This window comes from Heterodontus francisci, chromosome 38 (genome assembly GCF_036365525.1).
Source record: "Heterodontus francisci isolate sHetFra1 chromosome 38, sHetFra1.hap1, whole genome shotgun sequence".
Taxonomy (NCBI): Eukaryota; Metazoa; Chordata; class Chondrichthyes; order Heterodontiformes; family Heterodontidae; genus Heterodontus; species Heterodontus francisci.
In genome coordinates, this window is record NC_090408.1 from 35,813,617 (window position 1) to 35,832,951 (window position 19,335).

Genomic DNA, 19,335 nt, shown 5'->3' on the forward strand with positions numbered 1-19,335 from the left:
GCGATTGCCTTGAGGATGGCTAAGGTTACTAAGGGACTGCTTTAAAAATGCAACAATGAGTTCAGTGAGCAAACAGGATAGAGTGATCTTCAGACAGAGGAACTGTAACCATCCTGAACTGATAAGGTTAGGATAAGAGAAGCAAAGATAGCAGCTGAGACAGTGTTATACACAATTCAGTTCAGCTATGTTTCTTTGCTAACCTGTACAATTATCAGTATTTTGAAACACAAGTTGATTCCTCGTACTGCAAATTGCCTTGAGGGGTATAATGTGCATGTCCCTGATGGCGCTTATACTTGTGAACATATAGATGTATAGCTTGCTTCCAGTCTCTGTGTGGCGTCAAACATCAAAAAACATCCAGATTACTAATTTGGTGATAATTAGGGGCAGTTGTGCCCATGATGAACTGGCGAAACTTACTTTATGTAAGACCCTTATAGCCAACTGGTCCTCATGACTCATGAGGGATGCATGGTATAATGAGACTTCAGATGGAAAGCTGGGGGAGTGAAATAACCTTCAAACTTTTCTATTCTGCCTCCCACCACTCCCATCAATGTTCTTGCAAATCACAGAAGTTGGAAGCAAAGAGCAGAATAGGCAATAAGGGCCCAGGGCCCATTGCTTACCCTCAATGCCAGGGTTTTCTTTTAGCTGCTCCTCAAATTCCTTGAGTGCCATCACACAGCCATTGTGTATGAGTTCACCCAGTCGCTGGAGGTCTGCGATGGACTTGTCTACCAGCTCCGCATCGCGAGCTATACCCTCGAGCCTTGGATAGAACAAAAAAGTGAATTTCTTTTTTTTATTACTGTTATTAACATATCTTGAAATGTACTACACACAATAAAATTACAATGTCCAGCCTAGCAATGTCTCAATGGACAGACTGGTCAGTGTAGACTTGAGCCATAGAGACCAGGAAGCTACTTGGGTTAATCCATGGTCTGTACTGAGTCAGCAAATCTCAGATGCAGAAGTAGTTGGGGTGCTGCGATTGGCAGCAGTGACGAAACAATTGCAGCCAGGATTCTAATTGCTACACTCCAACCCCTGCTGGAAGGTAACATGTGTGGTCATCAGCAGAGGACAGTATCGGGTTTGGTCGTGATGCCTCTCTCAGTCAACCAGCACCAACACACTCAGGCCAGGGTTCACACAAATAATGGCGACTGGGATGGGGTGTTGGGAGAGCAGCTGCTTCTCACTGGATTCTTACCCACAGCAAGGAACCAACTCCTTCAGGAGAGATGGGGAGAAAGATGGACAGAAAACAAGTTACGTGTGTTACAAGTCAGACACATGCAAAGATTTGTGGCCGGGGGGGTCGCAGGGTGAAGTGAGGGTGACACAAAATAAGGTGGTACAGGACAATGCAGAAAAAAGCCTGACCTTTCAAGAGGAGCACCAAACTTCTTATAACTCTTGATAAATCTGCAAGAAAAGGATAACAAGTGTAATTGCGTTATCTTCCCTTCCAATCTCTCCACTTTCCCAATGTTTTAATTACACATTTCTTCCCTTCTTGAAGGGAAGGAACATTATGTCAAAGTCCTTTCTTTGTCACGAAGAAGAAAGTAGGACAAGCAACAAAACTAACCCTATGTTCTGCAGTGTTCTCATTTACGATTTAACACTAATTAAGCAATAATACAGCCCTTTGCAAATCTCCAGCCATTAAATTCCAACAGAACACACAGAGGACTAAGCTTCCTAAACTTCGTAAGCTGGACTGTCAGGCATGTGACACATGGGTAGCAGGATGGCTATCCCTGGCCTAGTGTACATTAACAAAGGCACCCACCTCCTGATTTCAGCATCCGTGAAACCGTCCACCATGTCTCTACGGACTGTCCGGGGACGGCCTCTCCGCTTGGGTCGCTTCTCCTCGTCGTCGCTCTCCTCCGTTTCGCTCTCCGACCCAGATGATCTCTGCCGCCTTCGCCGTGATCCAGCATCCGAATCGCTGCCATTTGCCTGAGCCTAAAACCATCAGCAACGTTACATTAGACAGGAGTTGGCTTTTTCCCTTTCCCTAAGGTGTCGACTTCCTCACTGAGATACAATTTCACAGTCAGAGGCGTTCCTTCAGTACCTCACACCTAAGTTAACATTCTTCACGTGTGAGATGAAGAGCAAGTCAGCAAACTAATTAACCACAGAGTTGTCACTATTGTCTTCATACAACATCCACACACGTAGAATTCCAAAAGGAATCACGAAGTACTGATCAGAAATGGGAATACGGCCTAATTTACCTCTCCAGAACCAAGGGATGATGCAGACAAATGTAGCTCCTATACAGCTGGACATTAGCCAGCTCAGCGCAGACTGTGGGTGGAGTTGGGGCCTACCTGGTCTGTGGGGTCCAGAGGAAGAGACTTCACCTCTGAGCTTGCTAATGTAACTTGCGTTTTTAAAGCTCAGCAGCCATAACCAGCTTCACTTTCAGACACGAGACACCAGCCCAAGGTCTGCACCAGGTCACTGGAAACCTCTCAATCACAAGTTATGCTTGTTTAAAGTCTGAACCTTATTTAATGTGAAGTTCGGTATCTTCTCTTAAAATATCAGTATTTTGCTAAGAAGAAGAATGTTAGTTCTTGGGAATGGAACACTTTCCATTTCAGTCACCCAGTATCAAACACTCCCAGATCAGATGCAGAGGAAAGCTCCCTGCAATCTACTTGAACAATGTGCCTTGGTCCCATCATACGAGTGCCTCGAATACACCAGCGCAACATTTTTCCATTTCTCACACCAGCCATTCTGTGCTCTCTCGGACCACTGGACCAAGACTGCCAACTTTGAGCTGTAAGCAATGAGACCCCTAAAAACCATTTCACTGAGAAACATTACAGGCAGCATTCAGATGGACTCCTCCCTGCAATGTGGGCTGGATTTGAGCCTGGGACCAAGAACATAAGAAATAGGAGCAGGAGTAGGCCACTCAGCCCCTCAAGCCTGCCCCACCGTTCAAGTCTGAAAGAACAGTGTACAATCCCACTGCATCACCCAGTACATCCAATAGCACCATTTTTTGTTGGTTTTAAGGCTATTTCACTGCCTCAAATAAGCACAATGACCCAAGATTCCTCTTTCTTGTTAACACTAAAAATTATTATTTTTTAAAAGGCAAATTACATGAGCAAACACGAGCATAAAAACGGCATTAAACGCTCTACAGCAGTCAGAAAAAGACTATTGTACTGGCGGCTCAGTGGTCTGTACCATGAACTGAGTGCTGACTGCAGTCCCTCAGACAAGTCCTTGTTATTAACTGCACTGCTCCAAGGAAATGTCTCTCCAAAGACAGAGAGAGGGGGAAGGAAAAACTCCATAGCAGGCTGTTCCTCTCCTCCCCAGCTGTTCCCGTCTGCCTCAAGTTCCTGATCAGCATTGATCCAAAACACTCTCATTCCAGATGTGCTACTAGCAAGACCAAAGAAAGAAGGACAAACACTTAACAGAACAGCACCAAAAGGCTTCAGTTCTCTTAACCTAGAGGTTGAGACCACCTGATGTGCACACTCTCTCTCACATGGAAACTCTACCTTTTTAGTTAAACTCCTGCTCCTTGGAAGCATGTAAATTTCTTCCAGCTCTTTCTGCCGTTCGTCCTCTTCGATCTTTTTCCACTGGTCCTCTGGGATAATGTCATCCCATTCCTTAATCTGCTTCTCATCCACTTCGGGTTCATTCTCCTCCATTGTAGTGAAGTTTGCCACCTGAAAGTATCCCAAAGCACGGCGTTAGTTTTCACATGCACGCTGATGTCACTCAGCTCTACCTTACCACTTCTCGCAACTCCTCTACTGTTGCTAAATTATCAGACTGCTTATCCGACATCCAGTACTGGATGAGCAGAAATTTCCTCCAATTAAATATTGGGAAGACTGAAGCCATTGTTTTTGGTCCCCACTCCAAACTCCATTCCCTAGTTACCAACACCATCCCTCCCCAGCAACAGTGAGATTAAGCCAGTCTGCTCATGACCTTGGTGTCACATTTGACCCGGAGATGAATTTCCGACCTCATATTTGTGCCATCACTAAGGCTGCCTATTTCCACCCCCATAATATCACTAGACTCTGCCCCTGTCTCAGCTCATCTGCTGCTGAAACCCTCATTCATGCCTTCGTTACCTCTAGACGTGACTATTTCAATGCACTCCTGGCTGGTCTCCCACATTCTACTCTCTGTAAATTTGAGGTCATCCAAACTTTGCTGTACGTGGCTTAACTTGCACTGAGGTCTCGTTCCCTTATCATCCCTGTGCTCGCTGACCTACATTGGCTCCTGACCAAGCAACTTCTTGATTTTAAAATTCTCATCCTTGTTTTCAAATACCTCCATGGCCTTGTCCCTCCCTATCTCCCAGGAATGGATGTTGCAGGTTCCGGGATTTAGATGTTTCAGTAAGAACAGAGAAGATGGTAAAAGAGGGGGGGGTGTGGCATTGTTAATCAAGGAGAGTATTACAGCGGCAGAAAGGACGTTTGAGGACTCGTCTACTGAGGTAGTATGGGCCGAGGTTAGAAACAGGAGAGGTGAGGTCACCCTGTTGGGAGTCTTCTATAGACCTCCGAATAGTTCCAGAGATGTAGAGGAAAGGATAGCGAAGATGATTCTCGACAGGAGCGAGAGTAACAGGGTAGTTGTTATGGGGGACTTTAACTTTCCAAATATTGACTGGAAATACTATAGTTCGAGTACTTTAGATGGGTCAGTTTTTGTCCAGTGTGTGCAGGAGGGTTTTCTGACACAGTATGTAGACAGGCCAACCAGGGGCGATGCCACATTGGATTTGGTACTGGGTAATGAACCCGGCCAGGTGTTAGATTTAGATGTAGGTGAGCACTTTGGTGATAGTGATCACAATTCGGTTAGGTTTACCATAGCGATGGGCAGGGACAAGTATATACCGCAGGGCAAGAATTATAGCTGGGGGAAAGGAAATTATGATGCGATTAGGCAAGATTTAGGATGCGTAGGATGGGGAAGGAAACTGCAGGGGATGGGCACAATCGAAATGTGGAGCTCATTCAAGGAGCAGCTACTGCGTGTCCTTGATAAGTATGTACCTGTCAGACAGGGAGGAAGTTGTCGAGCGAGGGAGCCGTGGTTTACTAAAGAAGTTGAAGCGCTTGTCAAGAGGAAGGCGGCGGCGGCTTATGTTAGGATGAGACGTGAAGGCTCAGTTAGGGCGCTTGAGAGTTACAAGCTAGCCAGGAAGGATCTAAAGGGAGAGCTAAGAAGAGCAAGGAGAGGACACGAGAAGTCATTGGCGGATAGGATCAAGGAAAACCCTAAGGCTTTCTATAGGTATATCAGGAATAAAAGAATGACTAGAGTTAGATTAGGGCCAATCAAGGATAGTAGTGGGAAGTTGTGTGTGGAATCCGAGGAGATAGGGGAAGCGTTAAATGAATATTTTTCGTCAGTATTTACAGTAGAGAAAGAAAATGTTGTCGAGGAGAATACTGAGAGTCAGGCTACTAGACTAGATGGGATTGAGGTTCACAAGGAGGAGGTGTTAGCAATTTTGGGAAGTGTGAAAATAGATAAGTCCCCTGGGCCAGATGGGATTTATCCTAGGATTCTCTGGGAAGCCAGGGAGGAGATTGCAGAGCCTTTGTCCTTGATCTTTATGTCGTCATCGTCGATAGGAATAGTGCCGGAAGACTCGAGGATAGCAAATGTTGTCCCCTTGTTCAAGAAGGGGAGTAGAGACAGCCCTGGTAATTACAGACCTGTGAGCCTTACTTCGGTTGTGGGTAAAATGTTGGAAAAGGTTATAAGAGACAGGATTTATAATCATCTTGAAAAGAATAAGTTCATTAGCGATAGTCAGCACGGTTTTGTGAAGGGTAGGTCATGCCTCACAAACCTTATTGAGTTTTTCGAGAAGGTGATCAAACAGATGGATGAGGGTAAAGCAGTGGATGTGGTGTATATGGATTTCAGTAAGGCGTTTGATAAGGTTCCCCACGGTAGGCTATTGCAGAAAATACGGAAGTATGGGGTTGAAGGTGATTTAGAGCTTTGGATCAGAAATTGGCTAGCTGAAAGAAGACAGAGGGTGGCGGTTGATGGCAAATGTTCATCCTGGAGTTTAGTTACTAGTGGTGTACCGCAAGGATCTGTTTTGGGGCCACTGCTGTTTGTCATTTTTATAAATGACCTGGAAGAGGGTGTAGAAGGGTGGGTTAGTAAATTTGCGGATGACACGAAGGTCGGTGGAGTTGTGGATAGTGCCGAAGGATGTTGTAGGGTACAGAGGGACATAGATAGGCTGCAGAGCTGGGCTGAGAGATGGCAAATGGAGTTTAATGCGGAAAAGTGTGAGGTGATTCATTTTGGAAGGAGTAACAGGAATGCAGAGTACTGGGCTAATGGGAAGATTCTTGGTAGTGTAGATGAACAGAGAGATCTTGGTGTCCAGGTACATAAATCCCTGAAAGTTGCTACCCAGGTTAATAGGGCTGTGAAGAAGGCATATGGTGTGTTAGCTTTTATTAGTAGGGGGATCCAGTTTCGGAGCCACGAGGTCATGCTGCAGCTGTACAAGACTCTGGTGAGACCGCACCTGGAGTATTGCGTGCAGTTCTGGTCACCGCATTATAGAAAGGATGTGGAAGCTTTGGAAAGGGTGCAGAGGAGATTTACTAGGATGTTGCCTGGTATGGAGGGAAGGTCTTACGAGGAAAGGCTGAGGGACTTGAGGTTGTTTTCGTTGGAGAGAAGGAGGAGGAGAGGTGACTTAATAGAGACATATAAGATAATCAGAGGGTTAGATAGGGTGGATAGTGAGAGTCTTTTTCCTCGGATGGTGATGGCAAACACGAGGGGACATAGCTTTAAGTTGAGGGGTGATAGATATAGGACAGATGTTAGAGGTAGTTTCTTTACTCAGAGAGTAGTAGGGGCGTGGAACACCCTGCCTGCAACAGTAGTAGACTCGCCAACTTGAAGGGTATTTAAGTGGTCATTGGATAGGCATATGGATGAAAATGGAATAGTGTAGGTCAGATGGCTTCACAGGTCGGCGCAACATCGAGGGCCGAAGGGCCTGTACTGCGCTGTAATGTTCTAATTCTAAAATCTCTAACTTCCTCCAACCCCCTAACCTGCCGAGATATCTGCACTCCTCTAATTCTGGAGTCTTCTGCATCCCTGATATTAATCGCTCCACCATTAGTTGTTGCATCTTCAGTTGCCTACATCTTAAGTTCTGGAATTCCCTCCGTACGCTGCTCCACCTCGCTTTCCTCCTTTAAGACGCTCCTTAAAACCTAAATCTTTGACCAAGCTTTTGGTCATCTGACCTAATATGTCCTTTGGTGGCTCAGTGTCATATTTTGTTTTATAATGCTCCTGTAAAGTGTCTTGGGATGTTTTATTATGTTAAAGGTGCTATATAAATATAGGTAGTAGCAATTAGGGCGGCACAGTGGCGCAGTGGTTAGCACCGCCGCCTCACAGCTCCAGCGACCCGGGTTCAATTCTGGGCACTGCCTGTGTGGAGTTTGCAAGTTCTCCCTGTGTCTGCGTGGGTTTCCTCCGGGTGCTCCGGTTTCCTCCCACAAGCCAAAAGACTTGCAGGTTGGTAGGTAAATTGGCCATTATAAATTGCCCCTGGTATAGGTAGGTGGTAGGGAAATATAGGGACAGGTGGGGATGTGGTAGGAATATGGGATTAGTGTAGGATTAGTATAAATGGGTGGTTGATGGTCGGCACAGACTCGGTGGGCCGAAGGGCCTCTTTCAGTGCTGTATCTCTAAAACTAAAAACTAATTGTTGTGAAAGGGTAATGAGGAGCAAGGAGGTCATACATTTCAGCCAGCACAGACAAAACATCCCACCCTGTCACAACATGGTGCCACCATGCGCAGCCTGCTGACAGATTTAAAGCTACATCAGAACACCATCATAATGAGTTCACGGTCCATCACCAACCTTACCTTGAATTGGGAGAGAAGTTCATCCGTCGGACTCACAGACTGTTCATTCTCTCTTGTTTCTGCGAGGCGCAGAATCTCTTCAATATCCATTTCCTGGAAGTGGAGATGTCTGTTACTAGCCAGCTTGAATCACTGAGACAATACATGTTAAAAATAATCTCCCATCCACTCCAGGAGACATTGACTCTGGGTGTTACAGACACCAGGCACTTTGCTGTGGCCGTTCTCATCTGTGCACTTAGACAGTGAGCTTCAGCAAGGTGCAACACAATCAACTTCGGCCCTGCCGTTCCCCGAAGTTTACTTACATGGACTTTCTTGAGTCAATGGATAGCAACCAGGAGCAGGAACGCTGACTGACGTTTGCACCCCGCTCCCACCCCACCCCACCCAGCCCAGGGGTGCAGAGACCAACTGTAGCACCATTACCACCTCCCCAGCTGACAGCTGAAGTCAGCACAAACTCATATCAAACCTGGGACCTTCCTGGTCTGTACGGCTCTGTCCCACGGCAGGCAAGGCAATGTGTACCAACTGAACCATGGAAACAACTTCAAATGAACCCATACTTTGTGCTGAAATGGCCCAGTAACATTTTTACAATTTTCAGCGTAGAATTATACAGCACAGGAAGCCCATTGTGTCTGTGCCGACTTTTTCAAAGAGCTATGGACTCAGTCCCACAATCCTGCTCTTTTCCCATATCCTTGCAAAAATTTCCTTTAAACATTTATCCAATTCCCTTTTTAAAGTCACTGTTGAATCTGCTTCCATCTATTTTTCAGGCTGTGCATTCCAAATCATCATAACTTGGAAGATTTCTCATCTCCCCTCTGTTTCTTTTGTCCATTACCTTAAATCTGTCCCCTCTGGTTACTAACCTTCCTGCCAGTGGAACTAGTTTCTCCCTATTTACTATCAAAACCCTTCACACAATTTTCAGCATCGCTGATTATTGTTCCAAAATACACAACTGTTTACTTTCTCATGTGAAAATGAATGACAATTTCATTTATGCAACATTTTCATAAATGCAATGTCTACAGCAAATAATGATTAAAGAAAGTGACAGAATTCCACTAAGTTTTTTCAAGAACTGGGAACATTTGGACCGAGTCTAGACGTCTGTGGTACCTGTGGCTCAGACTCCTCGCCCTCCGGCTCTTTGAAGAGTTCCTCAGCTCCAAACTTTAAGATTGCTGTAAGTTCCTCCTTGTTGAATGGTGTGGAGCTGAAAGCACAAGGACAACCATTGGCCATTTCAATGATCATTGCTACGTCTATTCCGTACGGTGTGATCATTGCCTTAACAGGCAGTTGCTTCGAGAAGTACGAGGATGTTCATCTAAAATGCATGCATTTTTCCTCTCCTGAAAGCACGGGCTTCTTTTGGGAATAGTAACAGAGAGACTGGGCTCCCTCCAGCATCTCATTCAAGTGAGCATTATGTACATACAAGACTTGAGAGTTATCAAAAGGCTTTTCAACTGCAGGGGTCAAACTGGCAACCCAATTCTCTCTACACTCAGATGTCCATGCCTTCACACTCTCCAGGTTGGAAGAGAGGGGTTGGGGGGGTCACTGAACAAACAGCTGGCGTAGGAGCACTGGACATTTTTACCCCTCCCTAGCAGCTAATTTGTTGAGGTCAATTGCTAAGTTTGCACTGCAGTCTCAACTGAGATCAGCAAAGGCAACAGGAATCAAGGACCTTCATGGTCTCTACAGCCTCACTGCCATTTGCGGTGCTCTTTGGCTGAGGGCCATGGTGGATGCATAGCCAAGCATAATCCAGGATGAGGAGCAAGTTCTGAAGGGGGACTGCGGGAGGAAGAGAAACGGGTCGAAGGAAAGAGCATTAGGCTGACATTGCTTACTGTGAAGGACGAGCTGAGTTGTCCAGCACTGTCCGCCCTGTGGTGTCCATTCGCTGGATCACGAGATGATCTAGGACCATCTTTTTCTTGGCACGTTCAATGATGTCCTCTTCCACAGTCCCTTTCGTAACCAAACGGTAAATATTAACCTGAAATATCAGAATTGAACAGTGTAAACTAGTCACGACTGCAGACAGCAACGATAGTCATAGTTTCAGCCTCTGTGGGTAACGGGGGAAAATAAAGCAGCCAGAGGCCCAGCTCCTGATCACGATCCAGTGTAGAAGCGTGCACGCACATGTGTGTGTGAACAACGCATTGTCCTTTTTTAACAAATAAAGGTTAGCATTGAAAGTTTGTCATCAAGACGATTTCCTATTCTTTTCCCCTTTTTGAACAGACTCCTTTCCAGAAAGACCTTACCCTTGCTCGATGCAGGTCTGTGGACACCATTTGGTCTCTGGTGCTTTACCCAAGTGGTTACTCTTTGCATGGAACTCTAGATGGTGATTGTCAGCATGCTGGGTGGTTGTGCTGAACCCAATCCTGTTCTGACTTGGCACCTGTACATTCACACATGCGCACACCCATGTGCAGACACTTACTCTGCACCAGGGCTGATTGCAGTGATTAGGGGCTGGGTCCCTACCTGATCTTCCTCCATAACTCAGGGGTATGAGGCCAATTCAGGTGCCCCAAGTGGGAAAAAGTATCAACTATTTCAGCACAGATCAGAGGTTGAACAGGCCACCTCCTGGTCTGTGTGGCCTCAATAACTTCCTGGGTAGCACTTTTATACACTAATTCGTGGGGTAGTATTCATTAGTTAACTTTCTTTTTCATGAACATAAAATAAAGTACAAACTAAAACAAGAAATATGCAAATGCAACATAAGCCAACAATAAGTCCAAAATGTAAATTGTTACAATTTTTTCTCACCTGGATTTTAACCCCCCATCCCAACCCCAGGAGATTGCTTGCATACAGGGTGGGTAACTGGAATATTTTGTTGCATCATATCTAAGTGGAGTGGGCTTGATAGACCAATTGTCTTTTCCCATCTTTTTCACGCATCCAGAATATTCCAACAAATCCCAATGGTACTCCTGCATCTCCCTTTATAAATAACCCATTGAACACAAAAAGGGAACAAAGACAACAATAACACAACCAATGATGTAAGCTACAAACATTAAGATATCCCATTCACAGTGGAACAGTGTGCAAAGGGCCTGAAGGCAAGATGTCTTACAGCAATAGGTTTGTTTGGTCCACAACAGCTACCCTAGTTCATGTTTGCCCTCAAATCAGGTCAAGTGTAATCTCTGGCAGTGATGTGCTCAAGTGTTGTAGAGTTACTCAAAGTCCCAAAGATTAAAGATGGGAATTTTAACCTAAAGAGTTCATTTTCTGAATATGACAAAGCAAATCCACACTATTGTATTTTTTTCTTGATTATTTTAAACTGGAGACAAATAGGTCAAGAAGTTTGTAAACCAAATAATTCAAGAAAAATGGCTCTGCCTTCAAAATGCTGAGGTGAAGCAGACAACACTCCAAACTCCCTTCCCACCCCAAGCTCAGTACACAAACTGACCTGCTTCTTCTGGCCTATCCGATGTGCTCGAGCCTGAGCCTGCAAGTCGTTCTGAGGATTCCAGTCAGAGTCAAAGATGATCACAGTGTCAGCAGAGGCCAGGTTAATCCCAAGCCCCCCTGCTCTCGTAGAAAGCAGGAAGCAGAAGTCCTGAAAAGACAGATGGAAAACATATCAAAAACTAGCCCACACAGAGAAATTTTTTTTCAACGCGGCAAATGATGATGATCTGGAATACCCTGCTGAAAAGAGTGGTGGAAGCAGACTCGATAGTAATTTTCCAAAGGAAACTGAATAAAAACTTGAAGGGGATAAATGGGGAAAGAGCAGGGGAGTGGATCTAATTGGATAGATCTTTCCAAAGGTTGGCACAGGCACAATGGCTTCACTGATTCTACAGGTCTGAGGGCTCATCATGCTTGGAATTTCTTTTCCATTAAGAAACCTGGCGGAAGGGCTAAGGACCATAATGAAGACCACTCAGCAGGTGAGCAGATCAGTAACAGAAGAAAGTGCGAGTCGGTGATGTTAAGTTATAAAACCCTTCAAATTGTAGATGAGCAAGACTGAGGGAGTTGAAGAAAGTGCAAAAGAATCCATCAGATCAGGGATTGAGACTGAACAAGTGACCTTCTGATCTGTACAGCCTCAGTAGCACAGAGTCAGAGTGTATAGAGGAGGAACAGTGTAGGAGACGATCTCCTTTGATCATAGAAGGAACAAGGGAGGAAATTTGAGAGGAGCAGTGGGCACACTATTATTGCTAAGAGAGAGACATGGCCACAGTTTAAAGAAGATAATTCAAGAGCCGTTTCGATTTTTTTTTTTGAAAAGGGTTTCAGAAAGAAAAGCAATTGAGAAAATGAAAGCAGCAGTAAATGGGGAAGGAGGCGAGCTGTACAGGGCAAGTGCCAGGTACTGTAATGCCAGGCTGCCCTATAGTAAACCAACCCTTCTGACTCAAGTTTCCTTCCTGTGAATTCTTCACTCAAAGCGAGAACTGCACGTACTGGCCTCCCTGCCAACCATACCCATAATGAACGAAACACAAACACACATCACTGAAAAATACTGCTGGCAACCAGTCCCAGTCCTTCTGTCTATGCAGTGAAGAACCTGCTCGATAAAATTTACTGATCAAGGATAACTACTCAAAAACAATTGAAAGAGGATAAACTCTTAAGTGATAAATAGTGCATTGAGCTACTGACAGAAGTGATATTTGTTTCAAATTCCCAAGGTCTGGTCTTGTATGTGTGTATTATTATGTAAAGTGAGAGAGGGGGAAATTATGATCAGCCAGGAATGAGAGATTTGGACAAGGATTCAGCCTCAAACCAGTGATGAAACAAGCAAAGCTTCAGTAAGCAATCCCAGAATGAGCAAGGGATTCCTGAACAATCCCAGAATGAGTAAATTTACTACACAATCCCAGAGTGAGCGAGTGTTTGTTTAATAATTCAAGGACAAGCAATGGTTTCGTAAATAATCCCAGGATGAGTGAGGGTTTACAGAACAACCCCAGATCAACTGTTTACCATGTATTTTTTAAATGGCGTTTAAAAAAAGTCATAGATCCGGCATTGGCAGAGGTGTAAATCAACACTTCCTTACCTCAGATCCTTCTGCGTTGAAGTGATCCAAAGCTTGTTTTCTTAACTCCCCTTTTATAGACCCATCTAAACGCTGCAACATGAAAAACAGAAACATCTTAACCACATGCTCAAACATCAGCCATAAACTCTGAAGTGCAGATTTCTCATCTATTTTTATTCTGCTACTTGGTCCAAAAATAATCCTGGTTTAAGGGACTGTGCTTAGTCAACAGCTACCGAAGGGTGTGCGTCACAGAGGAACCTACAAAAAGGAGTTGCCAGACCAGTCACACACAAACCAACCAAATTTGGACAATACAGCTCTGCTGTCTACGGATATGTCTCTTAAGGTTTGCTCTCCTTAAACCTGCAGTCAAAGCGTCATTAAAATAATGAGGGACAGCGAGCTGGGTGATGAGGTGGGCTCAACTCTGTCCTTTTGCCTCTGAGACCCAAGTTCAAATCAGTCCAGACTGATCGGATATAAGCCTTTGCTGCACGAGCCCAAGGGTAGAATGAGTTTCAGCGGCTTCAATCCACAGTGCTAAGTGCAACCTCACTCAGCAAGGACAGCACTGTTCTAACAGGGAAGGAAGCATGGCTCAAGGACAGAAAACAAGAGAGCAATGGGGAAAATGGCATTTAATCGATGTTTGCTTTGGACCTGAATGACGATAGAACAATTGTGTCAATCAGGGGCACCACCAGTGGATCTCCTGTTGCTATATCCACAGAAAGTCAGGATGAAAAACAAATTTGTTGTAGAGTGCATTAGTGATGCTGTAGGTATAGCCAGAGAAACCTGAAGCTACTGGTGGATGCATGCAGCTGCAGGTGTGATAGCGTCATAGAATGCTATTACCCAAACAAGGACTGTGCAACATACAAAGCAAATTTAGTGCATTAGGTTTGTAGAAGATTCCCATGTGCTAATTGGTTGCTGAGTTTCCTACATTACAACGGTCACTGCACTTGAAAAGAAATTCAGTGATTGTAAAGCACTTTCGAGACATCCAGAGGTCGTGAAAGGCTTACGTATAAATGCAAGTTCTATCTTTCTATAAAATTCTATGCTTCCGGGATAACTGGCGTGACAAATGGAAAAACATCTCACTCTTAACAGAGACTTTCTGATGTTGACCTGAAGCACATTAAGACTGCAGAATTAAGGGCACTTTTGAATATGGATAGCTACCTAGTATGCTTGATTTTGACACTTGATGCGCAAAACCAAGTGCTCCTTTACCAAGGGCCACCAGCCCTCACCCCAACAAGTGCATAGAGAAATCACAAGTGATTTGCACATGGAAAAATAATCTGGAGAAACTCAACTGCCCGAAAGTTAACAAAATCCTAAATCATCTGTCAAATTCTAAAATGCTCAATATCTCCAGGGCTTGTTTACATTCTGGAATTCTCCAACAAGCTCACCTGGAATGGATAGTGTTTAATGGTCAGGTATTCAGCCAGGATATCCAACATTCGGACCATCTGAGAAAAGATGAGCACTCTGTTCCCTCTCTCCCGGAGCCTGATCATCAGCTTATCCAGCAGAATCAGCTTGCCACTGCTCTTGATCAAGTTCTGAGATAAATTGAAGCAGGAAAAAACAAAATTCTGGTGTTGAGGAACTGATAAATTTGTGCCACACTTTGATATTTTTTCTAACGAACCGGGGCCAAGGAGGGGGGGGGGGGGAAGGGGGCAGCAGAGAAAGTGGATTTTGCTGAGTGCAGCCCGACCGGAAATTCTTGTTACAAAGAACAAGTTTAAGAATTTGCTTCATTCAGTGCATGGAGAAAATGTTCACCCCCAATTCCACGGAAACAGCAGCAGGCCATTTGTCCTCACGAGCTGTTCCGCCATTCAATTACATCACAGCTGATTTCCATCTTAATTCCATCTATCCGCCCGGGTACCGTAACCCTTCATATTCTGGGTTGCAGTGATATTTACAGAACTCAAAAAAAAAATCAAGTGACCACAAAGATCACCTGTGCCTAAACCCATATGCAGATAACCAGCCACTGTAGTTTCAATACATAATCCCTGCAACTATCATAAACTGAGAAAAATCTGCAAAAAATTACTTTTTTTTTTAAATTTAGGAACATTGAGAAAAACATAAGTGTAGGATAGCACTAATGTTAGAAAGAAAATGAATAATGTAAACCAGGAATCAGTAGTTTGGCGACACCAAACCTGCCTTTCAAAAGTCTGTAGGTTATAGGAGGATGAGCAGAACGAGGAAGCTGGAGTTTCAGAGTATTGGGATCCCGGGAAAGAATGGGTTGGAGGAAATGATGTTGCGATGTGTCTTGATTTGCACTCGGTGAGGATACTCAGAGGAGGAAGCTTGCAAAGGACAAGAGCATTTAAAGAGGGAGGGATGTGGAGTGCAGTATTGAAAAGACAGACAGACTGCATTTATAAAGCGCCTTCTGCAATCTCAGTATGTCCCAAAGCACCTGCCAGCTAATTAAGAACTTCTGAAGTGTAGTGGCTGTTGTAATGCAGGAAATGCAGCAGCCAGTATGTGCCATGCAAACTCCCACAAACAGCAATGTGATAATGACCAGATAATGTGTTTTCGTGTTATTGATTGAGAGATAAATGTAAATATATAGATTTGATAGAGGTGTTCAAAATCATGAGGGTTCTGGACAGAGTAGATTGGAAGAAACTGTTCCCACTAGCCGAAGGATCCAGAACCAGAGTGATTGGCAAAAGAATCAGAGGCGACACGAGGAAAAACTTTTTTACACAGCAAGTGGTTAGGATCTGGAATGATCTGCATGATAGTGCGGTGGAGGCAGGTTCAATAGAGGTCTTCAGAATAGAATTGGACAATTATCTGAAAAGAAGAAATTTGCAGGGCTACAGGGAAAAGGCCAGGCTGTGGAGCTAGGTGGGTTGCTTTTGCAGAGAGCTGGCATAGACACGATGGGCTGAATAGCCTTCTGTGCTGCAGACATTCTATGATACATATTTACTAGGACACCAGGAATAACACCCCTAATTCTTCTTCAAAATAGTGCCATATGATCTTTTATGCCCACCTTAGAGGATAGGCAGAGCCTCGGTTGAATGTCTCATCTGGTAAGTGACCGCTCCAACAATGGAACACACCCTCAATACTGCACGGGCGTGTCAGTCTGGATTCCTTTGTGCTCAAGTCTCTGCAGTGGGACTTGAACCCACAATATTTTGACTCAGAGGCGAGAGTGCAAACAACTGAGCCATGGCTGACACATTTACCTTAGTAATGGTCATAACTTAAGAGAATGAGGGGCAGAACAGGCTTGCTCTGGTGGGAGGGACTGGCTGGATACTGGTGATAAGGAGGAGGATGCAAATGTTAGATAAAAGTATTTGGATCGGACAGAAAACAAGAGTGGAAAGAACAACTTCAATGTAAGAAATCAGACTTTTATTGCTCGTTGACTGTATCTCCATCTAAGCAATAACCAGCAGTGTCGAGGACAAATACAGAGATAATATAATAAGCATCATCGCCCGTGATTTATGTTCGCTTTTCTGAGACACCCATATTTAAAAGGTACTAAGGATGATTCAGTGCACTGAGGAGAAAGATTGCTGAACATTAAAGTTTCACCCACCTGCAACAATTCCTGGCTGGTCAGGTTCTCATTCTCCTCGCACTGTTTGACCAAGTAACAGTGATTGCAGCATTTCTTCAACTCCATCATGATGTTAAGGAAGCTCGATGAAGATCCCCTGGTTCCCTTGGTGAGCGCCTTGTAATTTCGCGTCAATATCCACCTGTATCAAGAAAGATCATGAGTACTTAACACAAAGCCCTGATTAAACTGCATCACAACACAGCCTCACTACAACCGACTTCATTATAAAGAAAAGGCTAACTGATGCACTCTGTCCAGAGTTCAAGTACGGTTTTCTGTCATGGACTTTTACGTACCTTCTAGATACTTTCCCCTAGCTCATTGGGAAATAAAAATTCGAACACTTTTGTTAGTATCTCTAATCCTCAATCTGACTTCCAACCAAAATAGATCCAGCTCCCTTTAAACACATTAACTTCTCAAACTACATTCCACATGTCCACTATCCTGTGTGGTCGCTCACCTCATTAATGCTGTGAATTTTGTACCCATGTTCTACTTAAAAAGGCTTCCCTTCCCACTCTCGCACTGTTACCTCAGCTGTCCCTCAAGGATCTGTCCTTGACACTCTTTTTTGCATCTCTACTTTCTGCCCCTCACCGATATCATTCGAAAACACCTCATCAGTTCTCACATATACGCTGATGATATCCAGCTCTACCTCACCTCCACCTCTCTCAACCCCTGCACCGTCTTCAAACTGTCAAGAGTGCTTCTCTGACATCCAGTACTGGATGAACAGAAAATGTCCTCCAATTAAATAGTAGGAAGAGGTCATTGTATTTTGTCCTGGTCATGAATTTCATTCCCTAGCTACTGTCTCCATTTCTCTCCCCGGCCACTATCCGAGACTGAAACAGACTGTTCACAACCTAGGTGTTATATTTAACACCAAGATGAGCTTCCTATCATATAACTGCACCATCACCAAGACTGTCTATTTCCACCTCTGTAACATCACCAGACTCCGCCCCGGGGCTGAAACCTTCATCCATACCTTGGTTACCTCTAAGCTTGACTATTCAACACTCCTGGCTGGCTTTGCTAATTCAATCCTCCACAAGCATTAAGTCATTCAAAACTCTGCTACCTATGTTCTAACTCGAATCTAGTTCCGTTCACTCATCCCCTCAGTGCTCTGACCTCCACTGGCTTCCAGGTAAGCAGCAACTCAATTTTAAAATTTGCACGCGTCTTCAAATCCCTCCATGGCCTCGCCCCTCCCTAGCTCTCTAATCTCCTTCAGCCCTACAACCCTGAGATCTCTGTGCCAATTCTGACCGCTTAACATTCCCAATTTTAATTGCTTCACTATTATGCAACTGTCCCTCAGCTGCCTGGGCTCTTAATTCTGGAACTCCCTTCGTAAACCTTTCCATCCCGCTTCCTCACTTTAGATGTTGCTTAAAACCTAATGCTTTGACCAAGTTTTTGGTCATGTGTCCTAAAATCTCATGTCTCAGTGCCTAATTTTGTTTGATAACGTTCATATAAAGTGCCTTGGGGCGTTTTAATATGATAAAGGTACTATATAAGTGCAAATTGTTGTTGTTTAAATACCCCATTCACTTCAACCTGCCTGGACTGAGAGACCTGAATTGTGACTCCCCTCAGTTCTTTTCTCCCAAGAGAAATAAGCTTAGGCGCTCAAGCCTCTGTTTGCAATACAGCCCCCCTCGAAGTCTGAAATTACTGTGGTCAGTCTACTGTAAGCACTTTCTAATATATTTATTCTTTTGCAGGATACAGAAGCTAGCTATAGTGCAGGTTATACTGAAGGCAGATTTATAATGGTCACAAGTCCTGTTCCCCATGTGCGCACAAGGCAATGACCTGTTTAAATCATGTTCACCAATCTAGTGATACCGATGACAGTGATTGTCTCTCTCAATGTGGGGTAGGGGTTGAGTAGAGCACGGCACAACTGCAACAATGAAGCTGTTACCAGTACCTCAACCATCAGGAATGGGAGCCGACATAAGGAGGCCGCAGCGACACAAATACAAAGTTATTAGGCTTAAAGGTTTGCTATTATAAACCTGGTTCATTATAACAAGGCTACAGTGTATATCCAGCATCCTTCATAAATCGAGATTTGTTGCAATCTAATTAAGGTGGCACTTTAGGAGAGTGCATCCTATTCATCCCCTGGCTCCTGTGCTCACAAACTGCAGCGATTGCAGTAGCAGAATCCAGATTGTTACTAAATGATTCAGGAATCAATTGTATTTTGGATGAATGACAGGTCGAGGGCTCAATATTAAGGCTAGAAAAAGACAGCAAAATGTGGTTTTCAGAGGTCTTATTGAGTGACACCAGGAAGTCGTTGCATTAATCTCTGTTCTCTGCCAAGTTGGCAGTCTCAGTGGCAGCAGTTGCCCTCAATGCTAAATGTTGGTGGAGAGAGGAAAATCAGCTAGATATTCCACTCCAGGGTGTCGATACACGGTGAAGACAAGATCTGGCTTGCCTGTGATGTGCTCCATGATAAAACAGTCTTCTCACTTACTGTCTGCACTCAAATCAGGAAAACAGTAGTACTGAAGAGCACCCTGCATCTGAGAACTGCAGAAATTAGTAAAGCCGGGGAGAATAATTGGAGGGATTGGGAAAAAAAAGACAAAATTAACTTTATAAAAGATCACAGCCT

General features: G+C 44.3%; 1 protein-coding gene across 3 annotated transcripts in view; it reads right to left on the reverse strand.

Moving 5' to 3' along the window:
* The window catches only part of chd2 (chromodomain helicase DNA binding protein 2), a 92,516-nt gene that overhangs the window by 16,286 nt on the left and 56,895 nt on the right, over nucleotides 1-19,335 (reverse strand). For all 3 annotated transcript variants that reach the window (XM_068018098.1, XM_068018099.1, XM_068018097.1), the window contains 11 exons: nucleotides 16,662-16,824; nucleotides 14,473-14,625; nucleotides 13,061-13,132; nucleotides 11,447-11,596; nucleotides 9,849-9,997; nucleotides 9,106-9,202; nucleotides 7,972-8,064; nucleotides 3,561-3,734; nucleotides 1,811-1,989; nucleotides 1,399-1,440; nucleotides 636-778 (listed from right to left, as the gene is read on the reverse strand). In XM_068018098.1, the coding sequence (XP_067874199.1) occupies nucleotides 636-778; nucleotides 1,399-1,440; nucleotides 1,811-1,989; nucleotides 3,561-3,734; nucleotides 7,972-8,064; nucleotides 9,106-9,202; nucleotides 9,849-9,997; nucleotides 11,447-11,596; nucleotides 13,061-13,132; nucleotides 14,473-14,625; nucleotides 16,662-16,824 (1,415 nt within the window). The remainder of the gene's footprint in view (nucleotides 1-635; nucleotides 779-1,398; nucleotides 1,441-1,810; nucleotides 1,990-3,560; nucleotides 3,735-7,971; nucleotides 8,065-9,105; nucleotides 9,203-9,848; nucleotides 9,998-11,446; nucleotides 11,597-13,060; nucleotides 13,133-14,472; nucleotides 14,626-16,661; nucleotides 16,825-19,335) is intronic.